This window comes from Dipodomys ordii, unplaced genomic scaffold (assembly GCF_000151885.1).
Source record: "Dipodomys ordii isolate 6190 unplaced genomic scaffold, Dord_2.0 Scaffold10, whole genome shotgun sequence".
Taxonomy (NCBI): Eukaryota; Metazoa; Chordata; class Mammalia; order Rodentia; family Heteromyidae; genus Dipodomys; species Dipodomys ordii.
In genome coordinates this window covers 17,048,259-17,075,123 of record NW_012267226.1, presented here as the reverse complement: position 1 = coordinate 17,075,123, position 26,865 = coordinate 17,048,259, and the positions used below count along the sequence as shown (strand labels likewise).

The 26,865-nt window shown below is 41.1% G+C and overlaps 2 protein-coding genes across 3 annotated transcripts in view; one reads left to right on the top strand and one right to left on the bottom strand.

Moving 5' to 3' along the window:
• Usp28 (ubiquitin specific peptidase 28) overlaps nt 1-18,841 on the top strand; it is a 43,841-nt gene extending 25,000 nt beyond the window's left edge. For both annotated transcript variants that reach the window (XM_013009814.1, XM_013009816.1), the window contains exons 14-24: nt 1,592-1,803; nt 2,832-2,902; nt 3,755-3,983; nt 7,931-8,119; nt 8,637-8,776; nt 11,600-11,778; nt 11,899-11,977; nt 13,517-13,596; nt 14,445-14,568; nt 16,392-16,587; nt 17,670-18,841. In XM_013009814.1, the coding sequence (XP_012865268.1) occupies nt 1,592-1,803; nt 2,832-2,902; nt 3,755-3,983; nt 7,931-8,119; nt 8,637-8,776; nt 11,600-11,778; nt 11,899-11,977; nt 13,517-13,596; nt 14,445-14,568; nt 16,392-16,587; nt 17,670-17,845 (1,675 nt within the window). In that variant the 3' untranslated portion in view covers nt 17,846-18,841. The remainder of the gene's footprint in view (nt 1-1,591; nt 1,804-2,831; nt 2,903-3,754; nt 3,984-7,930; nt 8,120-8,636; nt 8,777-11,599; nt 11,779-11,898; nt 11,978-13,516; nt 13,597-14,444; nt 14,569-16,391; nt 16,588-17,669) is intronic.
• Nucleotides 18,842-25,650: 6,809 nt separating this feature from the next.
• On the bottom strand, nt 25,651-26,337 carry Cldn25 (claudin 25). The gene has a single exon (XM_013009491.1). It carries the CDS (start codon nt 26,335-26,337, stop codon nt 25,651-25,653), a length of 687 nt encoding a protein of 228 aa, XP_012864945.1.
• Nucleotides 26,338-26,865: the final 528 nt, after the last annotated feature.

The window sequence follows — 26,865 nt, the reverse complement described above, 5'->3', positions numbered from 1 at the left end:
AATATTTGTATTCGTTGGATTAAGTGAGAGAGAGAGAGAGAGTGTGAGAGTGTGTGTGTGTGTGTGTGTGTATGTGTGTCCTGAGACTGAGATACCTGCTTTCTTGCTGATACTGGGTTTATTTTCCCATCTAGCTCCTTTAGAAAAGAGGCTTCCCTCCATTTCCCTCCATTTTGTGCATGACAGAGTGAACAATGAGATTTCTTTTAAGGCAAAGCAAAAGGAAGTTGATGTTTTACATTTTTGGCTTGAGACAAAGTATAATTTGAAACAAATATAATTGCTGGTTTGTTTATATGTTACTTCAGTTTGAACAGTTAATTAGTACTTAACATTTACTTTGAATTCTTTCCTTTTTTTGGGGGGGGGGTCCGGTCGTGGGGCCTGAACTCTGGGCCTGGGCGCTGTCCCGCAGCTCTTCAGCTCAAGGCTAGTGCTCTACCACTTGAGCCATAGCTCCACTTCCGGCTTTTTTCTTTTTGCTTATGTGGTGCTGGGGAATCGAACCCAGGGCCTCAGGCATGCAAGGCAAGCGCTCTACCACTGAGTCACCTTCCCAGCCCCTACTTTTAATTCTTCAGTCTTTGTTATTTGACAGCATTAATGGAAAGAAGATAGATTTCCATTTTGTAGGTGAGATTTTTTATTTCCTTCCTGAGGCTAGTCCCTCCAGTTCACATGTAGTTTATCTGGGATTACTTGTCTTAGAGCTATGCCCTCTGAGACTTGCAAGGGGTCACCTAAATTGCATGTGCCTGTGAGCTAGATGCTCAGCTGTTTGTTTTTTTCTTCCATGTGTTTTGTTCCTGAATAGATAGCCTCACTTCAGGCAGTTGCATTTCTCAAAACTGTAGATGATCCCAAATTTTTCCAACCACATGCTTTTTCCAAGTTCCTGCTGGTTCTTTTTTTTTTCTTCATGAGAAACCATTGTGAGGGGCTGGGAAGGTAGCTTAGTGGTAGAGAGCTTGTCTCGCATGCATGAGGCCCTGGGTTCGATTCCTCAACACCACATAAACAGAAAAGGCCAGAAATGGCATTGTGGCTCAAGTGGTAGAGTGCTAGCCTTGAGCTGAAAAGCTGAGGGACAGCACCCAGGCCCAGAGTTCAAGCCCCATGACTGACCAAAAAAAAAAAAAAAAACATTGTGATTAATGATTATACAACATGAACCATAGACTCAGGAAGATCTGAGCTTGAATCTCTTTCCATCACCTCCTGGTGAGTTGCTTAGTAACTGTTCTGTCTTCCACACCCACTTTTGTTTTTTGAGATACATAGTCTAGGGCAGCCTCAAACTCACAGTCACCCTACCTCTGCCTCTTAAGGGCTCAGATTAAGATAATAACATCAGCTGCATAGCCAAATTTTTTAAGTGAGATGATTTATATGACTAAAACTTTAGCTTAATATATGTTTAGAGTTACTACTCACCAAATAATAGCTCTGTGTGTGTGTGTGTGTGTGTGTGTGTGTGTGTGTGTGTGTGTGTGTGCTTCTTTTTATAAAGCAGTTTGTTTTTTTCCAATTTTTGGCTGAACTGTCTTGTGGAAAATATCAGCTGAGCATTATTTTTTTGGTCTTCCTTTAGTACAAGTGCAGAAGGCCCTTCTCAGAATATTGAAAGTTCCTTTTCTTCTCCTGAAGACTGTCTACACCAGTCTGAGGTAATGACTACCCCTCCAAGGTCTTCCCTGGGAATGCCTATGCTCCCTGCTCCTCGAACAGTCACTGATGAAGAGATGAACTTCGTTAAGACCTGTCTTCAGAGGTGGAGGAGTGAGATTGAACAAGACATACAAGGTTGGCACTCTTCACCTGACTTTCTGTTTGTTTAAGTGTTTGGATGCTTGGTATCTTGGGTAGGCTTCCTGCTATTATCCTACAAGCTGTTGAATTTTAGCTAGTCGTTGATTTTGCATTCTTCATGCCCGGTAAGACTGGTGCATGCCCCCATTGTATACCTATGGAAGATCCTTCCTAGATTACTGCCTCAAAATTCCTATAGAAGCTTAGACACTTGGGATTACCTTTGCTGAGATCCGTCTTCCTTTCCTTCCTCCCTTCTTCCATCCCTGTTTCCTCCCTCCTAAGCACATGTTCTACTACTGAGCTACAACCTGAGCTCAGATTTTCCTACATCAGATTTCTGTTCTGTAGCATGCTTCTAAATTCACACTTTGATTGCCCAAACAGAAGTCCTGGATTCCTTCTTTTAATTATTGTCCATGTGAAGCATGTTTTGTTGACACTTAATGAGACAGAATGTCTGAGTGGTACACACATTGTAATATTGAATTAGCTTTCATATCTTAAAATTCATTTGGCCTCACTATCATATTGCTCAAAGTATTCCTTTCCTTCTGTGCTTTTTTTTAATTAAAAAAATTAAATTCTAGATTGCTTCAAATTTCTTAATCTGAGAAATTTAGCCCTATATTTCTTTCTGCCAGTATGGTGAAGTTTATTTCCTAAAATAAGATGGCTTCTTCTTTATATATAATAAAATTATTTTTTATTATAATTACAAAATATTTTTAATCAAAGCTTGCACTATTTTATTTTGTTTGTTGGTTGAGAGGCTTGAACTCAGGGCCTGGGCACTGTCCCTGAGCTCTTTTACCTAAAGCTAGCACTCTACCACTTTGAATAACATCTCTACTTCCGGTTTTCTGGTGTTTAATTGGAGCTAAGACTCTTACAGACTTCCACGGTCCACAGTGAGAAGTTGAAATCATTAGAAACATGAATTCTACTGGCTTAGTTGATGCAGATGGTGTGATGTGGAATGGGACATTTTAACATGATACTCTTTCCTCCCCCCCAAACAGATTTAAAGAATTGTATTGCAAACACCAACCAGACTATTGAGGAGATGTACCGCGATCCTCTTCTTTGTCAGGTAGAATGAAAATTAGTGGGAAAGTCAAGACTTGTGCTAATGGTAGATGGAAGAAAATAGTTTTCTTAGAAACCAGATGGGGGTCACACTGATACATAAGAATAAACTTAAGTTGAAACTATATTGTTTCCTTACTATGTATGGTAAAGAAAGCAATGCATCCTTTACCTATAGGAGAGCTTAAAACAAATTTGTTTTGCAAATACATTGTATCATTGTCATGTGACATTTTATCAAAAAGTAGAAAAATTGGTTGTCAAATATTAACAAAAATTTCTCACAAAGTGACAACTAAGTTTGCAATGGGGAAAACTAACCCAAGGATTTTTATCTATTTTTTTAAGTGGTCCAGTTCTGAAATAACCTTGCAGTGTGCTTTCAGGCTTTCTTTTTCTAATAACTTATAAGACCAAAAGGGAGTCAGACAAGACAAATTCTTACTGTCTACACATGATTTTGTTCATAGTAGCATTCTGTACATGGCCTTGCAGAGACCTTGTGTGAACATAGCTGCCAGAGGATAGCTTCCTCCAAGAAGGGCAAGGAGCAGGACTCTTCTAGGTAGCAGGGATGTACCATGGGAGTCTCTAGTGGAAGCATGTCAAGGTACTGATAGGAGTTTAGGAAACCTTCAGAAGGCCTATCTTAACTGTCTCCTAAAGATTCTGGAACTAAGATACAATTGACGTACTCCATGGATGTGTTTTTGTTAGTTCATCTTTAACTAGCAAGATGCTTAATGTGAAACTATATTGAATACATGAATACTTTGGAAACCTTTTTGAATTTTCATAACCTAGGCTTTATCTTATGCCTTTGCTTTGTCTGAGGAAATGTTTTTCTGGTTGGCAGGTGCCTTACCGCTTACATGCAGTTCTTGTTCATGAAGGACAAGCAAATGCTGGACACTACTGGGCCTATATTTATAACCAGCCTCGGCAAACCTGGCTCAAGTACAATGATATCTCTGTCACTGAGTCTTCCTGGGAAGAACTTGAAAGAGATTCTTATGGAGGCCTGAGAAATGTTAGTGCTTACTGTTTGATGTATATCAATGACAAGCTACCCCACTTCAATGCAGGTAAAAATACCTTAACAAAACCCAGGGATTAGGGAAAAATGTATACTGCCCAGGGATGAGCAGACTCATACGTCCTTTGTAATTCAAACTGCAATTATTATGTATTAAGGAATTTTAAAATATTAATAGTATAAAAGGGAATAAAAAGATTTCCTACCTTAGAACCTTTATCACTAATCTGACTGCCCAAGAAGTGTATGCTGTTAGGTTTCCTACGTAGTGTTCAAAAATGATCTGTGTGTGTAGATTTTATTTATCTTTCCCCTTCTCTGTTTTTTTCCCTCTAAATCAGATACTTTTCCATTCACATCTGCACTTCAATCATAGGTCAAGTATTTAGTGATCTCCTATTTTTATAAATAGGACCTTTTTTTAAAAAAAAAAAATATTTTTTTAGGGCTGGGAAGGTGGCTCAGTGGTAGAGCGCTTGCCTTGCATGCCTGAGGCCCTGGGTTCAATTCCTCAGCACCACATAAGCAGAAAAAGCCGGAAGTGGCGCTGTGGCTCAAGTGGTATAGCACTACCCTTGAGCTGAAGAGCTGAGGGACAGCTCCCAGGCCCAGAATTCAGGCCCCATGACTGGACCAAAAAAAAAATTTTTTTTTAATTTTTTATTGTAAAGATACTATACAGAGGGTTACAGTTACATGAGTAAGGTAATGAGTACACTTCCTATTGAGCATTGTTACCCCCTCCATTGTTTTCCCCCTATCATCCCTTCCCTCCCTACCTTCCCCAAGGTTCTTTTTTTGATTGTGATTAAGGATTACATATAATTTCTGGAAATTCACAGTATTGTGGAATAATGATGCTCATTTAAAGTCACAAGTTCATTCTAACTGTCCTGGAGCAAATTGTCTATCACAGTCTATAACATATAACAGTGTACACATATACACCATACATGTGATCAGCAGCATGGGGATATTTAGTGGTGGTCCGACCAGATGAGTGGGAGTTCTTTGTTTCTTGAGTCCTATTAGTTATGTTGTATCACCTAACATTTTGGATTTAGCATCCACTTATCAGGGAGACCATGTACCGTTTGTCTCTTTGCTCTTGGCTTACGTCGCTCAACATGATTCCTTCTAGCTCCATCCATTTCCCTGCAAATGCCATTATTTTGTCATTTCTAATGGCTGCATAATATTCCATTGTGTATAGATACCACAATTTTTGGATCCATTCATCTGTGGTGGGGCATCTAGGTTGTTTCCATATCCTAGCTATTGTGAACAGTGCTGCAATAAACATGGAGGTGCACGTGTTATAAATAGGACCTTTCTTGTAGTTTTAAATAGCTATGCATTTCCATTGCATTATTACAATATTATTACATAATTAGATTATCATATAACTAATATGTATTATATGATTGCTATATATAATTATTTATATTTAGGTTATTTAACCAGCCTTGCATTGAAAAATTGTGTTCTAGACTTCCTTTTTAGTGATGACCTTCCACATACAGAGGAGCTAAATTTTTAAATTTTTTAATGTTTTGTCGGTGCTGGGGACCAAACCCAAACTTTGCACATGCTACTAAAGCATGCTATACCACTGAGCTACATTCCTTTACCTCAGAATAGCTAAATTATAAAAGTGAATTTTCCTGAATGGTCTCATTCTTTCATAATAATAAAGCACTAATAATTTTCTTTATGTTGTTACTTTGTATCTTTTTTTTCCTGCTTATGTGGTGCTGAGGAATCAAACCCAGGGCCTCATGCATGCAAGGCAAGCGCTCTACCACTGAGCCACCTTCCCAGCCCCTTTACTTTATACCTTAATACATGCTTTCAAAAAACTTTGTTTCTCCAATAACTTAACTCTGAAAGAGAGGTGGGCAGAGTAGAAATTCTTACTGTCCTCACTTTCCAGCTGGGTTACCAAATTTAAGAGGATCTATAGCTGTCTGGAGTCACAACTAAGAAATAAATGTCAGGCCTAAGTTTCAGATCCATTTGGGACTCCTAAACTTCTGTGCTGTTGCAGTTTATATTATTCTCTTTCTTTCTTTTACATCTCTGTGAGAGGTCTTCTAACCAGCATTTTATGTTAAGATAATCAAAGGCTTCTCTTGATGTTCAAACTTTTCTGTGCTTTATAGAAAGCATGCAAGGCATTTGTCCAGAAAGCACCTTATCATCCTGACTTGCCAGGATAGTTGGTGGTGTGAGGGCAGTCAAACGGAATCTTAAGATGGGCACTGTTGGGTCACACCTGTAATCCAAGCTATTCAAGAAGCTGAGATCTGAGGATCATCATTCAAAGTCAACCCAGGAAGGAAGCCCATGAGACTGTTATCTTCAAGTAACCACCAGAAAACTAGAAGTGGAGCTGTGGTTCGAAGGGTTAGAACACTAGACATGAGCAAAAAAAGAGCTCAGGGAAAGCACCCAGGCCCTGGGTTCAAGCCCCATGACTGACGAAAAGAATGGGGAGTAATTTGCTAATCACTGACATTTAAAGTTGTATATTTAGCTGGGCATCATGATTCACTTCTACAATACCAGCATTCTGGAGCCTGGCACAGGTGGATCATAAGTTAAAGACCAGCCTGGCCTACAAATCAAGACTCTATTTTTTTAAAAAAAGCAAAAAGTTGTGCATCTGCACCTTGAAGTTCAAACAGTTGCTGCGGGAGTCATTGTACAAGCTGTTGGTGCTATATCAGAGTCTTACTATTGCCTGTATATATAGTTTTTTCTTTTTTCTTTTTCTGTGTTGCAATTTGAACTCAGGGCCTTGCACTTGACAGACATGTGCTCTGCAACTTCAGTCATACCTTACCCTTTTTGCTTTACTATTTTCAAATAAGTTCTCAATTTTGAATCTGGGCTGGTCTTTACCTCTGTCTTTCTACTTATACTTGCTGAATACCAGGGATGGATGATAGTTATGGCCTATGGCCAGCTTTTGATTGGTTGAGATATTGTTTCAAAACTTTTTTGTCCAGTCTGTCCTTGAACTTTAATCTTCCTGGTGTCTACTTCATATGTAGTTAAGGTTACAAGCTTGAGCTACTATATTAGGCCTCACATTGCTCACTTTTTTTTTTTTTTTGGTTGGTCGTGGGGCTTGAACTCTGGGCTTGGGCTCTGTCCCTGTGCGCTTCAGCTCAAGGAGAGCACTCTACCACTTGAGCCACAGTCCCACTTCCGATTTTCTAGTGGTTTTTATTGGCGATAAGAGTCTCATGGATTTTCCTGCCCGGGCTGGCTTTGAACCGTAATCCTCAGATCTCAGCCTCCTGAGTAGCTAGGACTACAGGTGTGAGCCACTGGCGCCCAGCTCATTGTTCACTTTTATAAAACAGAAATATTGAGTGGGAGCTCATTTGTTTAGTGACGAGGCTTGTGACAGCTTGAAAGTGAACATATGTATCCCTGACGTGTGCCATTTTTCATCATGGTTTTTTATGAGCCAGGTATCATGGCCCATCTGACCATTTTGTAGTAGTTGTTTTCTAATAGCATTGTGAAAAAGTATAAATGTCTTGAAATTCATATCTAATCTTTTGAGGTAGATGGAAATTCTTACCAATAATAGATGCAGTGGTTAAATTGGCATAATTATTTGACCTGAAATTTATATTGAGTGTATTGATTTTCCAGATTTCTAAGAAATGTTTGGTACATCCAGTGATGGACCACAATTAAATCATCATTCATTCATTCATCCAACAGTTATTGAATGTGCACCTGTCTACAAACATGCCAGGGCGTTACTGATATGCTGTGCCTGTCATTGTCAGAATTCCTGATGGATTATTCATATGCTTATATAAATGGATGAGTGGACTGACTGATTCATTTATTTTCAGTTAGGAACAAGACAAAAGATAAAATAACCTGTATTCCTCCTGTGTTGGAAGGCCCTTTTACTTCCTAAGTCCCTCTTTCTGGATGCTGCTCCATTTAACTGTTTTTCCTCGGAGGCAGCCCCAAGTGAACCAGAGCAGATGCTGGGAGAGTTGGATGCCCTGTCTGTGGAGCTCAAGCATTACATTCAAGAAGATAACTGGCGGTTTGAGCAGGAAGTTGAGGAATGGGAGGAAGAACAGTCATGCAAAATCCCTCAAATGGAATCCTCCAGCAGCCCATCATCCCAGGATTTCTCTACGTCACAAGGTAGCCATGAAGGGCATAATGTCAGTGAACTAGTACATGTACACTGCACTTCCTGCCAGCCTGCCTTCAGCCCAGTAGCTGATGGCAGATTTCACCATTTTGTTTATAGTTGGTGTTGCACAGTCTGACTTTGGAATGTGATTTCCAGTGAGCAGAAATAATGTCACAGAGGTGACCTGTAATGTGTGTGTGTACTTGTGCTCAGTAGGAGAGACGGTAGTAGAATTAAAAGGTAGAGTTAATGGAAACCTTTCTCCAGTGGAGATCTTGCTAACAGACTATTGTTTGTAGGCAGCTTTTATGGTACAGAGAAATGGGGAGTACAATAAATTGTACAGATCTTAATTGCTCTCTAGCCATTTCTTGTAATCACTAATTCTAGGGCAAATTTGCACAGGTTTTATAAAAGTTGTGTTAGAAGGATTTTTATCACACTGTGTGTTCATTTTGCTCACTTACTAGTGTTGTAGATGTTATTTATTATTAGATGCTAATGCCTTTGTGGATTCTCTGTTAGAGCCACCAGCAGCCTCTCCTCCGGGGGTTCGCTGCTTGTCATCTGAGCACGCAGTGATTGTGAAGGAGCAGACTGCCCAGGCCATCGCAAACACAGCTAGAGCCTATGAGAAGAGTGGGGTGGAAGCAGCTTTGAGTGAGGTGAGACTGATCGGGAGGGCAGATGGAAGAGGGTCTCATCAGTGCCAGCTTTCTCACATTTCCATTATTCTGTGTTTCTGCTGCATTTAACCATCATCTTTATTTCTCCTGTTTTTCCTTACTCTTCTCCATCTTGTTGCCACAGCTTAAGGAAGCTGAACCCGAGAAGCCCATGCCCCAGGAATCAAACCTGGCAGAGCAGTCAGAACCGCCCCCAAGGGCTGATGCCACAGAAAGTGCTGCCCAGCCTAACTCTGAGGCCTCTGAAGTGGAGATCCCCAGTGTGGGGAGGATTCTGGTTAGATCGGATGCAGGTGGATATGATGAGGAGGTACAGAGATAGGCAGGACGGGGCTGCCTGTTGTCAGTCTTGAGTCCCTTCTGTGACTGCGTAGCCTTCTTTAAGGTGCTTGGCAATGGCTACTAGTTCCTCACTGAGACAAGTAATGGACAAAGAGGCTCTCCTAGTTTTCACTTCAGTTTCACTCTTTGTGAAGTGGTTATCATCTCCTGTTCCTGTTGTGTCTGTCCCCGTGTGTGTGTGTGTGTGTGTCTGTCTGTCCCCGTGTGTGTGTGTGTGTGTGTGTCTGTCCCCGTGTGTGTGTGTGTGTGTGTGTGTGTGTGTGTGTGTGTGTGTGTGTTGTGTGTGTGTGTGTGTGTGTGTGTGTGTGTGTGTGTGTGTGTGTGTGTGTGTGTGTGTTCACCCAGCTTTTTCCTCATATGTGTTGGTGGGGAACAGGGGTGGGTCTGCTTGGTCTAGTTGTCTCAGGCAGAACTTATTTTTCTTTTGGTATTATAATAAAAATAGCTTTATAAAGAATCTTGATTTTTGGTGGTGGTGGTGGTTGTAGGGCTTGAATTCAGGACTTGGGGTGCTGTCCTCAGTTTTTTCATTCAAGGCTCTACCACATTGAGCTATAGCCCCACTTCCAATTTGTGGGTGATTAGTTAGAGATCAGAGTCTTACCAGACTTTCCTGCCCAGGCTGGCTTTGAACCTTGATCCTCAGATCTCAGCCTCCTGAGTAGGTAGAATTATAGGCGTGAGCCACCAGCACCTGTCCTGTTTTGTATTTTGAAATAGTGTCTCTGTGTTGTGTAGGTTGGCCTCAAACTCATGGTCCGCCTGCCTCAGGCTTATGAGTACTGGGATTGTATGTATGTACCACCATGCCTGGTTGGGAATATTTGTTTTTTATATTAGTCTGTTGATTTTCCTTCAGATAATTTTTTTAGTTATCCAATAAGCAAACAAAACATGAGTTAAAGTTGGTCTTGCTTTTAATTCAAAAACTTAGCAAGAAGCTAAGTCTCCTTTCCAGCTGTGCTTCACATAAACAAGCATGAGTCCTGTTATTTTCTCTCCTTTAGGATATTTTATAGTCATATTTGTTCCTTTTCTAGTCTCCAGCCAACTGTAAATACGCTGTCTGTCCATCCAAGTAAAACTTCCAATTATATATTTAAGCTATTCTTTAAAATTGCAAGTTAAATTGGAATCCTGAGCTCAGATACTTCCCTCTCTGAGAACTATAATTTAACTTAGTTCTTTGGAAGTGTCACATTGGAGATCTTTTTGGAAATCTTCCTTTTTTGGTTTCTTTTTATGTGCCAGTCCTAGTGCGTGAATTCAGGACCTGGGTGCTGTCCCTGAGCTTTGTTTGTGCTCAAATACTTGAGCCACAGCTCCACTTATGGCTTTTTTTAATTTGGTGGTTTATTGGAGACAAAAGCCAACATGGGCTGGCTTCAAACCTGGCTCCTCAGATCGTCAGCCTCCTGAGTATCTAGGATTACAGACATGAGCCACTGGTGCTTGGCTGACATATGTCTTTATCTGGCAAAATTAGAACCTGTAGGATAGGTATGACTTGTGTTGTTCTAGGTTGGCATGTAGGGGGCAAAGGCATATAGGCATAGGGGTGGGTAATAAAGCTGATTTGTAGTTCACGCTGCCCATGGGTCACACTGCTTTGCTTTCCTTCCATACTTTGCCTTTGCTCACTTTGCCTTCACACAAGCTCCTTTTGAACCTCTCTTCTCTCCTTTTCTCTCTGTGTTTTGTGCTGTCTTGTGGTAGGTGATGCTGAGCCCTGCCATGCAAGGGGTCATCCTGGCCATAGCTAAGGCCCGTCAGACCTTTGACCGAGATGGGTCTGAAGCAGGGCTCATTAAGGTACCTCTGTTTTAAAATCTTTAACGCTTATAACCAGGTATCATACTGTTGAGGCAGTACATATATAACCTGGCAGGGTGGGGTTTCAAATAGCCTTTATTAAAGCAAAACATAAAACTCATTGCTGTTGTTAGATGAAGGTTGGCCTTTGCAATTTGAGGGCCTTCATCTTAAAAAGTAGGTCATGCTTTTTAAGATCCTTGAAAAAAGTATAAGACACTTGATTGAAATCCCATTTATATTAGTTTATTTATATTTATTGTTTATATTGGATTCAGGAATATAAACCCTAAACAATTAGGACTGAGTCGTTGGTTTTTCAAGACCTTCCTGAGAAAATGAGTGTCTCCTGAGTGGTGTGTCTTTCTTAGCAGAATGCTAAAGCAGTTTGTTTTCCATGATTTGTCAGCAAACAGATTCCATGATTGCTTTTGTAATTCCTCGATAGGAAAGGTCCTCATCATTATGAGACCCTCCAGCCTTAGGCACCAACCTCATCATTATGAGACCCTCCAGCCTTAGGCACCAACCTCATCATTATGAGACCCTCCAGCCTTAGGCACTAACCTCATCATTATGAGACCCTCCAGCCTTAGGCACCAATCTCTGTGTGTGCAGATTCCTAAGGATGTGTACTGTGTTCAACAGGCGTTCCATGAAGAATACTCCAGGCTCTATCAGCTCGCCAAGGAGACACCCACCTCCCACAGCGACCCTCGACTTCAGCATGTTCTGGTCTACTTTTTCCAAAATGAAGCTCCCAAGAGGGTGGTAGAGCGGACCCTTCTAGAACAGTTTGCGGATAAAAATCTTAGCTATGATGAAAGGTGAGAAGGGAACCTTTTACTCAGTGCTGCTTTCTCTCCATGGGCTCTGACTGGGCTGAGGCCTCCAGCTGTGAGCCGGTTCGTGTCCTTTCACTGCCATCCCAACTCTGTCCCACACAGGTCAATCAGTATCATGAAGGTGGCTCAGGCTAAGCTGAGGGAAATTGGACCAGATGACATGAATATGGAAGAGTACAAGGTGAACTTTTTGATTGCTTGTTTAAATCTGTAAAATAAAAATATGAATTCTAAAAAATAATATGAATTCCAGACACAATGGGCAAAGTGAATAGTTTAGTGTTACCACAGATTGCCTTGCTCTCCCTTTGCACAAAAAGACCTGGGGAAGAATAGGTAAATGATCTTTTCCTACTTTCAGAATAGCTCCATTCTTTTACTAGAATGCATCTGTGCTCTATCTTCCTTAAGTACCTACTGTGTAATAACATTAATTGACTTTTAAAAGATGGTACAGCTTTCTACTATGCATTAAAGTATATACATCTGCCTTCTTTTTTTTTTCACATTACTAAGGTTTGAACTCAGGGCTTGGTGGTTGCTAGGTTTTTTGTTTGTTTGTTTTACCGTTTGGGACATACTTCCAGCCCTTTTTGATTGATTGATTAATAATTATATTTTTATTACCTCCAAGTAGTTGTATAAGGGGGTTACCATTCATGTCGACTTATAAGTACAAAATACCACGATCAATCTTGTTATTTTTATTTATTGGTTTGGATAGGGTCACAAGTTTTTGCCCAGGGCTGGTTCAGACTTCAATTCTCCTACTTCCATGCAGTTGGGGTTACAGATAAGGACCATCAACTTTATTTCATTCACAGGGCTTGCACTCAGCACCTGGGCACTGTCCCTGAGATTGTTTTGCTCAAGGCTAACACTCTACCACTTGAGTCATAGTGCCACTTCCACCTTTTTCTATGTAGTACTGAGGGATTGAACCCAGGACTTCATGCCTGCTAGGCAAGCACTCTACCACTCTACCACATTCCCAGTCCTTATTTATTAAGAATGGGATCTTGCTAATTCCTTGCCCTCATTTTGTCCTTGCCTCATAAGTAACTGGAGTTACAGGCTGAGACCTTTGGCCTACACATTGTTAAAAGCCATTGCATTCGGCATAAAACAGTATGCCACACCGCCAAGTTATATTCTGCACATGTACAGCCGCCTTGCTCTTCTATCTTCACTATGTCTATGAGGCCTTATCAGAACTCCAGAGACTGACTAAGCCAAAGCTGAATGACTTTGACATGGATTTTGGAAATTATAAAGTTTATGTGAAATAAATATTTCCGGCCAGGCACGAGTTGCTCATATTTGTAATCCTAGCTACTCAGTAGTCTGAGATCCAAAGGCTCATGGTACAAAGGCAGCCCAGGCAGAAAAGTCCATGGGAGAGTCCATCATAAAAATTACCAACAAGAATCTAGACTAGAGGCTTGGCCCAAACGGTATTTTGCCAGGTGAGTAAGTAAGCCAGGCATGCATGAAGTGCTAAGTTCAGTACTGGCAAAGATGGAATAGAATTAGGATGGAACATTGATAATTAAAGGTCAGTGGTTGACTAAATACTGAATGTTTTTTATCTGAAAGTTTGTGGTTTTGGACCTGGCTAAATGTGCTCAGTAAATGTTTATACTGAGTCTGAAATTTGCAGTGGTATAAAATGCATTACTTTACTGAAACCAAATAATTAATAGTTGTTATTCTTTTACAGAAGTGGCATGAAGATTATAGTTTGTTCCGAAAGGTGTCTGTATATCTCCTGACAGGCCTAGAACTCTATCAGAAAGGAAAGTATGTTGTTTTTTGTTTCACTAAGATTATTGATCACAGCCGGGCGCCGGTGGCTCACGCCTGTAATCCTAGCTACTCAGGAGGCTGAGATCTGAGGATCACGGTTCAAAGCCAGCCGGGACAGGAAAGTTCATGAAACTCTTTTATCTCTAATAAACCACTAGAAAACTGTGGCACTGTAGCTCAAGTGGTAAAGCGCTAACCTTGAGCTAAAGAGCTGAGGACAGCGCTCAGGCCCAGAGTTCAAACCCCATGACTGACAAAAAAAAGAGAGAGAGAGAGATTATTGATCACTATACTGATTGAATTGATGCTCAGCTGAGGATACTAGAGGTCACAGGCCTGCATTACCTCCTTTATCACTCACACAAGGTGCCTCTACTCTTCAGTACTGTGATTACATTTGTCTGCTTGCTTGGCAGGTATTGTACACTTGAGCCATGCCTCAGTCTGTGTGCCTCTGTTCTTTCTGGTGCTTCCTTTGACTTTGCTCTGAACATCACACACATTTTTCATCCATCAGCAGTAGTGGATTCTCTAGAGAAGAGATCACTGTGCTAGACCTTCTTTGTGGCAAATGAACTCAGAAAATGTTTTCAAGTTGGCATAGACCCCAGTGAGCATCTGTTCCATTTCTTGTCCCATTTCTAGAAGACCTAAGATTGGCTATGGTCTTTGGCCCTCAGGCTTTTCCCATACATTATGCTTGACTGTCTTTAAGACTTGTCCATAATGGTAACAAAGTATATTCTTATATTGGGGAGCAGTGAGGTTTGGCAAAAGAGAGCTGTGATTTATCTCCATCCCTTCCTGCTACTGCAGATTAAACTTACCCTGCATTTTCTAAGGTACCAAGAAGCGCTGTCCTACTTGGTGTATGCCTACCAGAGCAACGCTGCACTGCTGATGAAGGGCCCTCACAGGGGGGTGAAGGAATCAGTGATTGCTTTATACCGGAGAAAATGCCTTCTGGTTTGTACTTATTTGTGTGTGTGTGTCTGTCTGTCATCTGTCTGTCCCTTGAAGCCATTTAAAAATCCAGCTTAAGCCAAATAATTATCTACACCAAACTTTGAATTTTTTTTTTCCAAACTCATGGGCAACTTTCTATTCGAACAGGGTCATTGACCTTACTTTAGGTGAATTCCATTCTTCAGTCCTCTCAGCTTCTGAGAGTCAGCCGTCCGTCTCTGTGCCCTTGCTTAGTGCCTGCATTATCACTTTTATCACATCTCTTCTCTACTAGATAGTGAGTTCACAGAGCTTAGATTCTCTTTTTTCTTACTCAGCAGTTTGTTCTGAATCTGGCATGATGTATGTATTTGGGGAATAGGTATTTTTCAGTATTCCCTACCTAAAGCTAGTGGATGAAATTTGATGGCTGTGAGATGGCTTTGGTTTTATAGAGCACTGTAATGAACCACCGAATCAGTCCTGCTGACCTGTTAGCATTATTGTCACACATTAGTCAGGATGGAAGGCAGATACAATCCCCTCTGACTCCCCAAGGGAGTATATTGTGCTTGTTCTTCAGAGAATTAGGAAGAGGTGGCTTGCCTTTATATTGTGTACTTGTGTTTACTTCCCTTCATTCCCAGGAAATTTTCCCTTCTCAGAAATCAAGGCTACATTTTCACCAATGTCTTGGTCCTCTTAACACCCAGTGGAGGCCATTAAGTCATGAGATATATTCATCTCAACAGCTTCATGTTTTGATTTATATTTGGATTTGTATGACAATTACAGATGTGACAGGGCTACTTGGAAGCTGGATAAAAGCATTTCAGAGTTAATGATCTGAATTTTTTATTTATTTAGGATCTGGCCGTGGGGCCTGAACTCTGGGCCTGGGCACTGTCCCTCAGCTCTTCAGCTCAAGGCTAGTGCTCTACCACTTGAGCCACAGCGCCACTTCTGGCTTTTTTCTTTTTGCTTATGTGGTGCTGAGGAATCAAACCCAGGGCCTCAGACATGCAAGGCAAGAGCTCTACCACTGAGCCACCTTCCTAGCCCCATGATCTGAATTTTAGAGCTGTGATTCTATATTTTAAATCACCAAATTCAGCTCAGCATCTTGAACATCTCACCTTCCACAGTAGTGTAATATAAGAATGACTGAGTTTTTTGTTGCTGTTGTTAATCTCCAGTGTGTGTAAGAACCACAAAATGAGGTTTCAAGCTGGCGAGGCACAGGTTCTCCCCCAGGACAATAAAGGATGGGGTCTCGGCATCCGTGTGTCTTTTTTTTTTTTTTTTTTTGCCAGTCATGGGGCCTGAACTCTGGACCTGGGCTCTGACCTTCAGCTCTTGAGCTCAAGGCTAGCGCTCTACCACTTGAGCTACAGTGCCACTTCTGGCTTTTTCCATTTATGTGGTGCTGAGGAATCGAACCCAGGGCCTCATGCATGCAAGGCAAGCGCTCTAACACTGAGCCACCTTCCCTGCCCCATCCATGTGTCTTCTGTAGGTGTTTCTGATCCCTCATGGAGATTGAGAACCAACGGATAGGTCTTTTGGTAGAAACAGATACTAAATATGACTTTGAATTGTAAGTTTAGGCCAAACTTGGCTGCATTAGCATCACTTTGGGACCTTTTACTAAATCCCAAATGTCCAGATCATCTACATTCTTATTAAATCAGCTCATCTGGGGTTCGACCAAAAAAATTTTTTTTAAATTCCCTAGGTAATTCCAATGTGCAGGGGAGTATGGGAGCCACACGACTTAATAGATTTATTTAATAGATGCTTACCTTTTCAGCCTTTTTTTCTCCCACTCTGCCTTTTATGTGTAGGAACTGAATGCCAGAGCAGCTTCTCTCTTTGAAACAAATGATGATCATTCTGTAACAGAAGGGATTAATGTGATGAATGAGTTGATCATTCCCTGCATTCACCTGATCATTAACAATGACATCTCCAAGGATGATCTGGATGCCATTGAGGTCATGAGAAACCACTGGTGCTCTTACCTTGGGCAAGATATTGCAGGTGTGTTGTTGTAAGCACTTCTTAGAATCTCTGAGGCTTTGGGACTTCTAGAAATTACAGTGAACTCATTCTTTAGTCCTGGTTGTCAAAGGCTTTGAGGGGACTGGAACATCCCAACATGCAGGTGAGGGAAATGAGTCTGTGGTGTGGAAAAAAAGAATGGGAACCAGTGCTCTACTATTTTCCCCTTCCCCTTACCTCCTCTGACTGTAGAAGCACCACCACAAACAGCCAGCAGGTTCTAGAAAAACAATGTCAGGCTTCCATTTCTCTCACATCTGACAAAATCTGAATGCTTTCCTAGTTTAAGACTAAAAAAATCTGTATACGCGTAGTCTGATTACCTGATGGTATCTTAGCCACATTTATTTATGGCTTAAAGTTGCATAATGTAAGAATATTATAAAATGTAATGGTGTCAAGATTAATAAATTAGCACATGTGATATTCTTGCTTGTCAAAGCATCTTGGAGAGGGAAACTAATGCCAATTACTTTTAGGTGAGTTCAGTAGATTGGAAGTTTGGTACAATTCTGGTATGAATCCTCTTTGTTAGTTTCTCACTAATATAAGGACAGTCCAGTGACTTGTTCATGTACTTGACTGTTATTTATTGATGATTTCTATAATAAACAATTGCTATGTATTTCCTTTTGATGTTTTCAGTTTTTATTTAGGCAATATGTGATATAGAGCTTTACTTAAGGCCATATGTGCACATTGGTATATTTTACACATTTGAAAGAAAATAGCATCATTATATGTCTAGTACAACATAGAGTACTTTTTCAAACTTTAAAAGATGATTAGAAGTCCTATCCATCATACAGTAATTATGTAGCATCTTCCACCAATAGCTATCTTAAAGCAGTAACTGAAAGCTTTGGTGGCTTTGGCAAGTAGGTCTTCATTCTGGGTTGGCCTAAAGGAATCACCATTTATTGTTAGGTAGCCAACATCAGGTTCTGTCTTTGAGGCTGGATAATGGGCTATCAATGGTGTGTCTATATACCTGTAGCTTCTGATTTTTAGTCAAAAATCTGTTAAGTTGTATATGTAACCAGTCTTCTTTATCTCTACAGAAAATCTGCAGCTGTGCTTAGGAGAATTTCTACCTAGGCTTCTAGATCCTTCTGCAGAAATCATTGTCTTGAAGGAACCTCCAACGATTCGGCCCCATTCTCCCTATGACCTTTGTAGCAGATTTGCAGCTGTCATGGAGTCAATTCAAGGAGTTTCAACTGTGACAGTGAAATAAGGCCCTTATGTTCAAGGCCACCCTAGTCTCAGGCTGCCTACCTGCTGCACGTCAGTCTGTTGTCATGGTTTTCCCCTGGGGAAAGAGAATAGGGAGGAGTAAGAATCAGATCCACACCACACCCTTGCTGCCTGTTTGAAGAAGGATTAAAGATTGCACTGTTTAGGTACTGGTACAAGAAAGCTAATCCACTAGCAAAGGCAGGAAGCATCATATTAAGGTATTGAGTTAAGCCAGAAGACCTGAAATGCCTTCGAACTTACCTTAATGCATGGACTTATTTTTAAGCCTCTTGCACCTCTTAAATTATGCTTCAGGCATAAGTATTTTTGACAGCAGAATAGAGGAGTGATTCATCAGAACCTGAACCAGATGAGCAGCTACGAGTTATTTTATCAAGCACAGTGACATTTTAAGACTTAGCCACCAGAGATTACTAATACAAGGCTTGCCTGCCTCTTGACAGGTGATGGTAAAATGGGTTGTTGATGAAGCTCCACCCGGCTCCCTGTGGGTAGAACCTAAGGCCCCACGGCAGTGAGATGATGAAAGTGGAAGGAGAGCTGCCTCTCTCCTCCTCCTCTGTTACATTTCTAAATAAACCAGAAAACCTCATAGTCCTAAGTGAGAGAAAGGAAGCGTAAAGGACTTTAGACAGGATGGCATTATGAAGCTTGACTAAATATAGCATTTATTAGTTCTTGTTAACTAGGCAGTTTTCAAAAACAGGTGTCTAAGGCTGCTACTGGCCCAGTAGAACATTTTAATCCCCTTTCTTTGATTTTAACAAATAAGGGATGTGGATTTGTAAAAAGAAAAAAAATTATCTATATATATGTATATAGAGAGAAAAAACCATTTTTAAAGGATTTGTGTCCTTTGGGGTTTATGTCTTTGGAAATTAATGTTTTAACCAAATTTTAGAGATTAATCATGGTAGGGAAGAACACACAACTATGCAGATTTTATAAATGTGCAATAAAAGTATTTGTTTTACCTTTGGTGTACAGCATGGTCCTTATTTAAGTCTATATTTTCAGTTTGGAAATGGATGGAGTTACCAAGCACCTGTCTTGTTTCAGGCAGCAGCAGTTACTGACCAGCACCTTGGTGTTAGATCTCATTTGTCACTTACATTGCATGTGAAGGTATTTACTTTGGAACCTGTCAAGATGTAGAATGAAAAAGAAGGGCTTTTTTTTTTTTAAAGTGAACTTGTGTTTTGATTACATTCATGATAGGGGTCCTTTTGTGTTTTAGAGTTTGTGGAAAATATTGTTTCCAGGGAAGTTGATTGATTTTTCTTCTCCATTTTCTTGTTTAAAATCATACATAGCACCATTTCTGACTCACTTAACCTGCCATTACTGAGTAATGTACACAGTGCTTAAGTTACGTTAGGCCACTAACTTTGACCACCTTAGTTTGTCTTGGTGTATCTGTCTTTATAATGTGAACTTTTAAACCACTGCTCCACTGGCCTTGGTTGTCTTGGTGGGCAGTTGGGAATCTACACAGGCCAATGATGTCTGCAGTGTGCAGAAATTCATCTGGATCCTCTCAGACCACCAGGGGGAGTGCTAAGAATGAATTTTAGGTGTAATCTCATTTCTTTTAGGGTTCCACAAACTAAGGTCTCATGATTTTTATAGTCTGGGTCAAGAGTGGTCTTGATTGTTTTTTCTTTTTTTTTTTTGTGGGTGGGGGCAATACAGAGGTTTGAATTCAGGGCCTCAACTCTTGCTGAATGTGCATTCTACCACTTGAGCCATTCTTCCAACCTTCCTCCTCCTCCTTCAAGACAAGATCTTGCTCTGTAACTCACATGCTAGCTAGGTGATCTTCCTGCCTCAGCCTTCCTAGCTGGGATTACAGATGTGTACCTCCGTACTTGGCTGGTTTTGACACTGTAAGAGTTAGGAAAAAGAAGGAGGAGCAGAAAGTGTAGAGAAAGAAACTTACGTGGCCCTTGGCTAAAGTGATTCAAGAGTTTTGAGTAGGATATTTCAGCATAGCAGGGGTCTTCTGGAGACTGGACACAGATTTCCATACTTAATGAGTCACAATCTAGTGTGTTCTGTTTTTGAACTCCTTATAAGAACTGAGACACTAAATTTTTACCCTACACCATTCGAGGGAAGTACGGTAGATATATTATAGCAAAGCCAAATGAATGAACAAATGACAAGGACTGAATGAGAGCCGGTAGTGTGGTGGGGGATTAATTGTGCTAGGACCTGCAGTTTATTGTAACTCAGCTCACTGTATTTCACTGTAAGACTGTATCTCATAATTTCTTAAGGTGGTCACTTGATTTATTTCCAGTTTGGGAATGTAATACATAATGTTACTGAGATCTTCACATGCATCCTTGATGTGCACAAGTGCATTTCTCTTGGCATATAACTAGGAGCAGAATTACTGAGTCAGAAAAGTGGATGTAGATACAGGTAAGTAGGTCTTTTTATCAGGGGCTACCAAACAATTTTCTAAAATTACATCAATTTATAGGTTCCATTTGCTCCAGATTCTCCTTGGTATTTTGTTGTCATTACTGTTGTTTTGTTTCTACAGTGCTAGGATTTGAACTGAGGGCCTTGAGCTTGCTGGTATTCTACTTGAGCCACACCCTCCAGCTTTTTTGCCTTGCTTATTTTGGAGATGAATCTTTTTGTCATTACTCACCCAGACTGTGACCCTCCTATTTTCACTCTACATGTAAAACATATACTAGTTCCATGGAAAGAAAAATTAGTCTAATGCATTGGAGTTCAAATACTGGCTGAGCCTGTTTCCTTGGTCTGTAGTTGTCTTTGAAGGATTGAAAGGAGAGAAAAGCTGTAGCAATGACTCAGCTTAAAGTTGTACTCTGAATAGTTCTCAAAGGGAAATTCATCATAGGTCAAGAATTTTAAGAGCTGTTCTGTCTTACATAGGGCATTATGCCTACTACATAAGTAGGTCATATCCAGGTCACCAGGGGGTTATGGTCTCATAAATGGATGTGTTCATATTAGCCAACTGACTGGACAACAATATTACTAAAGGGCTCAGGGCTTATGCAGAATATAGAAATCACCCCATAGCTGACTGTTTTAGATTTATTTTTCTTTAGTCATTTTATCAAGTGATACAAACTTGGCAGGGTCTTAAGATGACGATTGTTTTTGTTTTAATTTCCCTACTATCTTTACTGTGATGTTTTGGATGTCCATTCTCTGCTCCTTAACAGCATATCCAAGAGATTTCATAGCTTTTTGTCATGTATGAGTATGAAAGCAGAATTACCTCCAAGAGTACAGATGATTACACTAGAATTCCTTCTCACCTGTTTGTTTCAGTTTCTCTCCTTCCCTTATTCCAGACCCTTCTCTAATGTCCAGAGTCCAGCAGTTGGGAAGGAGCCACAGTATTGCTTGCACTCCCATCCATTCCCTCTTCTTGTCTCCAACTGGATTCCCCAAGAGCTGGTGTGATGGGACGGCTTATGGGGACTAAGAAACAAAGTACAATTTGGGGGGGGGGAGATGCCAGTTCTGGGGCTTGAACTCAGTGCCTCTGTGCTGTCCCTGAGCTTTTGCTCAAGGCTAGTGCTCTACCACTTGAACCACATGCTGCTTTTGGCATTTCCTGAATAGTTTATTGGAAATAATTGTGTCATGGACTTTTCTGCCCAGCCTGGCTTCAAAGGGAAATCCTTAGATCTCAGCTTCCTGGGTAGCTAGGATTACAGATGTGAGCCACTGACACCTGGCCTCTCATCCCATGTGGCTCCAACCCACATCAGCTTCCCTTGCAGTGATTTCCCTGGAGTTGATCTCAGAGGCTCAGAAAAGTATCAGATGTGTGTTTTATTGGATACTAGGAGAAATGCCTTAACTTCTAGTGGTAAAATTTTCAGACCCAAAGTTAGTACTGAGTCACATTACTTTTAGCTGTATCACATCTTGTTTATAAAGTTTTTAACTTGGAATACTAGTTGATTCACATCCCTTCATTTTTCTAATATATGTGACTACACATCTTTCCATGTGTAATCAAAGTAAAGTGGGAGTTGGGAATGTGGCTTAGTGGTAGAGTGAGGGCCCAGGGCATGAAGCCCTGGGTTCAATTCCTAAGTACCACATACACAGTAAAAGCTGGAAGTGGTGCTGTGGCTCAAGTGGTAGAGTGCTAGCCTTGAGCAAAGGAAGCTCAGGTACAGTGCCCAGGCCCTGAGTTCAAGCCCCAGGAATGGCAAAAAAAAAAAAAAGTTTGCCATATTAGTATAATTTACCATAAATCTATATGTTCATACCTAAAATCTCAGCTATTTGGGAAGCAGAAGTAGGAAGATCATGGTTTGACCCAGTCCAGGCAAATTTGTAAGACCCTACCTATATGAAAAAGTACAAGCAAGAAGGTCTGGAATCATGGCTCAAGTGGTATGTAGAGCAGCTGCCTAGCAAGTTGTGAGGTCCTGAGTTCAAACACCAGTACCACAAAAGAGCAAAACCTACATGGGAAAAGTGAGAGGTTTCATTGGTTCTGTTTTTCCTTTGTGCCAGTATTGGAGTTTGAACCCAAGCCTTCACACCCTTGCTTGTTTTTTTTTTTGTTGTTGTTGTTTTTGTTTTTGCTCAAGGTTAGTGCTCTACCTCTTGAGCCACTGTCTCCACTTAAAGGCTTTTTAGTGGTTAATTGGAGATAAGAGTCTCAGACTTTTCTGTCCAGGCTGGCTTCAAACTGCCTCAGATCTCAGCCTAGAATTACAGGTATGTGCTGCCAGAGTCATGCTAGTTCTATTTTTATTTCTCACTATGTTTCCTTTCAAACCAGGTACATAAAAACAGGCATTTTTTTTAGGCACATAGCACTTTCCTCAGAGTGAAGGTTGATTCTTACTAGCATGCAGATCACACTCCTTTTTGGACATGGCATGATGTTCATTGGCTACTTGAGAAATCCCCGGCCCTTGACTATTAAAAAAAAAGTCCTTGTGTCCTTTAGGAGAGCTGGACACACAACATTTTTTCAACAGATCTTCAGTTTGTTTCCATCTCTTTTCAATGAGAGTTGCTTTGAAACAAATGTCTTGTTGCACCTGCACACATGGGGTTCAAACCTGCAGCAGGAGCAGGTGAGCAGCTGGAAGCCAAGTCCTGGAAATGACTTAAACATAAGCACAAAAGGGACTTCGTTCTATTGGTCTCTGTTTTTTCCTTCTGCTTCAAAGCTAGTTTTTCCTTTGGTCTGGTGGAGTGTCTAGGAAAGTAAGAGGGGTGAAAAAGAGAACCATAGTATAAAGCATTGAGTTCAAGTCCTGACTTAGCCAATTACTGTCATAATCATGTTATCTAACTTCCTTAATTTCTCAGTTTCCTTATTAGTAAAACAGTAACATATGCTCTCCTGATGAAAAAAAACATCTTTCAAGATATCTTAAATGAAACTGTCAAGATAACATGCAAGTGATTTGAAGGTTTTTAAATTCTGCTAGGCTGTATGAATAGGAAACTGCACAGAGACATACTATTATAAAAAGGTAAAAGCTGGAGACTGGTGGCTCACACCTGTGGTCCTTGCTACTCAGAAGGTTGAGTCCTAGAGGATCATGGTTTGAAGCCATCCTGAGCAGAAAAATCCATCAGACTCCCACCTCTTAATTAATTAGAAAAATGCTGAGCTGAAGGTATGGCCTGATTGGTGGAGCGCAAGTCATGAGCAAGAAGGACCTGTGAGAGTGTGAGGTCCAGAGTTCAAGCCCTGTTACAGGATACACACACACACACACAACACACACGAGGTTTGCAAATTACTGCTGCACAGTCAGCTGGGCAAAGTTCCTATTGCTAGGCCAGGTGCTTGGTTTCTCATGTCATGACCTAAAATAGAGATGACAGTATTCCTTACCAAGGCCTTCAGGTCCCTCTAAAGTTAGGCTCCCCCTTGCATTACCAGTCTCACCAAGGTTTATCTGTTTTCTTCCCTCTTCATCTAAAACTGTGCTCCACCCTTTACATTTTAAGTTACCACTTTGTCATGTTACTAAACATCACTCTTAAGAGTAGGACAGAGTCTTCCTATTACATTGCTAAGTTTGTCACCATTATAATTTGCCTTTATTTGAGTGATTTTGTAGTAATACCTGTTTTTATTTGCCTGAATGAGGAACAAGGATTAAGTTTGTTATTTACTGTTGTATCCATGGTTCTCAACACAGTGCCTTGCACATGGTAAATGCTCAGGTTATTTGATAAAGGAATAAATCATTAGGTGGGTGAGTGGTGATTCCTTCTCGTAGACAGTGCAGGAAAAAGAAAACACTTTGGATACTTGAGCCTCATTCCTTATTGAAACTTGGCACACAGAATTTTGAACCTATTGAGAAGGGAAATTTGACAAAAACCATCATTGGAGTCAGTTTTCCAATTTATTAGAGAAAGAAAAGTCTTTGAGACAGACTACCCCTTTGTTCTCTGGAATGTGTTTATCTCAAGGTACTCAAGGTATTTGGATTTGTATGTGCCACAGCAGATGTACACAAATAAATATACCTCAGAGGAAAGGAGCCTTTTCTAAGGAGGGTAATGCTTAGTGAGCATTGGCCATCTCATGATCTAGAGGTAATTTAAGGGTTGAAAGATCCTGGGGTGAGGAACTCTGAACTGAGCTTGCAAAGTAGAGCTTCATCCCACTGGAAATGGAAAGCATCTCCCCAGTTCAACCTGGAGTCTAGCAAGCCTCTGAACTTATCTGGGGACTTTTCTGTGGGAATTGTTGGCCGGGCCACTGATGACTGTTCTTAACCTGATTATGGCAGCGGGGGAAAGGTGGTAGTGAGGGAGCTGGTTGGCCATGCAGGGTGATTGCCGCTGAGAAACAGGCTCACGAGTAACAGGAGGCAGCTTCTGGAGGACTGAGAAAAGTCTTTAAGAAAGCCTGGGCATGAGTAGTCATAGGTTAGTGCATGTAGGGCAAGTAAACAATTGAGACTGTTGTTTTGAAAGGGGCTTCATTGGTAGCCATAGCCTGGATAGGTCTGTTGATACTTAGGTTAAAGTGTAAAGGGTTTATAATGTGATCTTACTCGTGTCAAAGAACATTTCTGAGGACCTGATAATTCTCTCCACATCCATGCACTTACTGGGCAGTGGTGGTGACCAGTTTGTCTCAGTGTGCCTGACCCTTAGCTAGGATTAGTAGTGGAAGTACTGAGCCTTGTGCAAATAGGATGGGCTGCCCTACCTCTCACACACGGTGACCATTGCCTTCAATGAGAAGGTAATAGACCATAAGATAGTGGAATAATATAATGCAGCCTCATAGCTGAAACAAGAATCGATCTTCCCATTGGGATACTAAGAATCTGCAGAACAGCAACGATCTAGTTTGAAGCTTCCTTTCAAATTGCACACCAGAGGAGGAGCCCCACCTTAAGGTACTATTCTGTGCCAATAACTCATCCATTTTTTTTAGTTGAATATACACTGCCTCTCTAGACTAAATTCTCTCCGCTGAACGCAACTTTGTTGAATATATTTTTCTTAGTAATAAAATTATTGAGCACAAAATGAAAGCTATGAATATCAAAGCATATTTATGTAAACTATCTTGAATGAGACAGACACATTCGTTAGACACTGTGCCTGATTTTTTTTTAATTCTGAAAATCACTAATAAAAATCAACCCCAAACTTTGAAGATCACAACATAATCAAATCCTTGTGACCAGTTTCCTCTAAATGAGTTAATGCTGAGGGGTAAGGAAGAAAAAAGATTCTACTAACATCTTTCTTGCAGGGATTTCTTTACAGCAACCAGTCCTAGATGGCTATGTTCATAGATTGTGTTGCAAGGTAGACGGAGCCATCCAATTCCTCTGCTGGAGCACAGGCTGGTGGGGCTATGGCATCAGCCATCCAGAGAACAGGCACATCTTTTTCCAGGCAGGCAGAGAAGATGAAGAGTAGCCCACCAAGAGCCATGAAAACACCAGCAGCCCAGCCCAGATAGAGAGCATCTCCAAATTCCCACCGGGGTACAATATCAGGGACACTAACATCCCAGAAGTCTCTGATGGTGGCATAGGCTACCCAGGAGACTGGAACAAGGGTAGTGAGTGAAGCTGATGCCTCCAGAGTCCCTCCTAGGAGACAAAGCTGCCTTTTGGATACCCATCCGATCCTGTGAAACTGGAAGCATTCAGACCCACAGCCAGAGAGCAGAAGCCCCAGCAGCCCCAGGCAGTGGGAGGCCACCATAAGGATTCGAGATACCTGGAGTTCCTGGGGCAGAGAAAGGAAGGATTCGAAGGCCTTGCACACAGTGCCCACCTCCTCCTGATTGACGCATGCTTCCCAGAGTCCCATGATCCAGGTCTCCATCTCATTCAGGTCCAGATTGAGTGTCTTCCATTGGGGCAGGATGGTGGTGACACATGAACACACCCAGCCAAGAAGAGAGAGGAACAGTCCCCCGAGGTGGACTCTCCCCTGGAAACTCCAAGCCATAACTGCTCCCTCCACCAAGACAGAAGAAGGAGAATGGGTGACTCAAGAGACTGGTTAGCACCGATGACTTCTGGAGGCTGGGATGGGGAAAAAAATCTCACATTTGGAGTGTGTTGCTATATCGGTTTTCTGAGCAGCAGCTGAGGCAGGTGTCAGGAACTTGGCAATATTTGGGGTTAGTAGATTGAATCTGGGTGTGGTTTCTGAAAGAGGGTCCCACAAAAGGCAAATCTGTGTGGTAAGCCATCAATATATATTTAATGAATATAGTCACACAGTTAAAATGACTCTTTATCTCTGAGATCACAAAAGAAATGTCCTGGAATACATCTTGATATAATTTTTCTGGAGGACAGTCAGGGTTTATCCTTTTAGACATAGGGGCACTTGGATCCAGTACCTTATCTTCGGGAAAATCTATCTAAATGTCTATGAATGTATACAAAACTTTATGAAAATAGCCATTGGAATATTATTAGTAATTGTGAACTCTGGTTAATGTTAAATAACCATTTTAAAAGTGATATT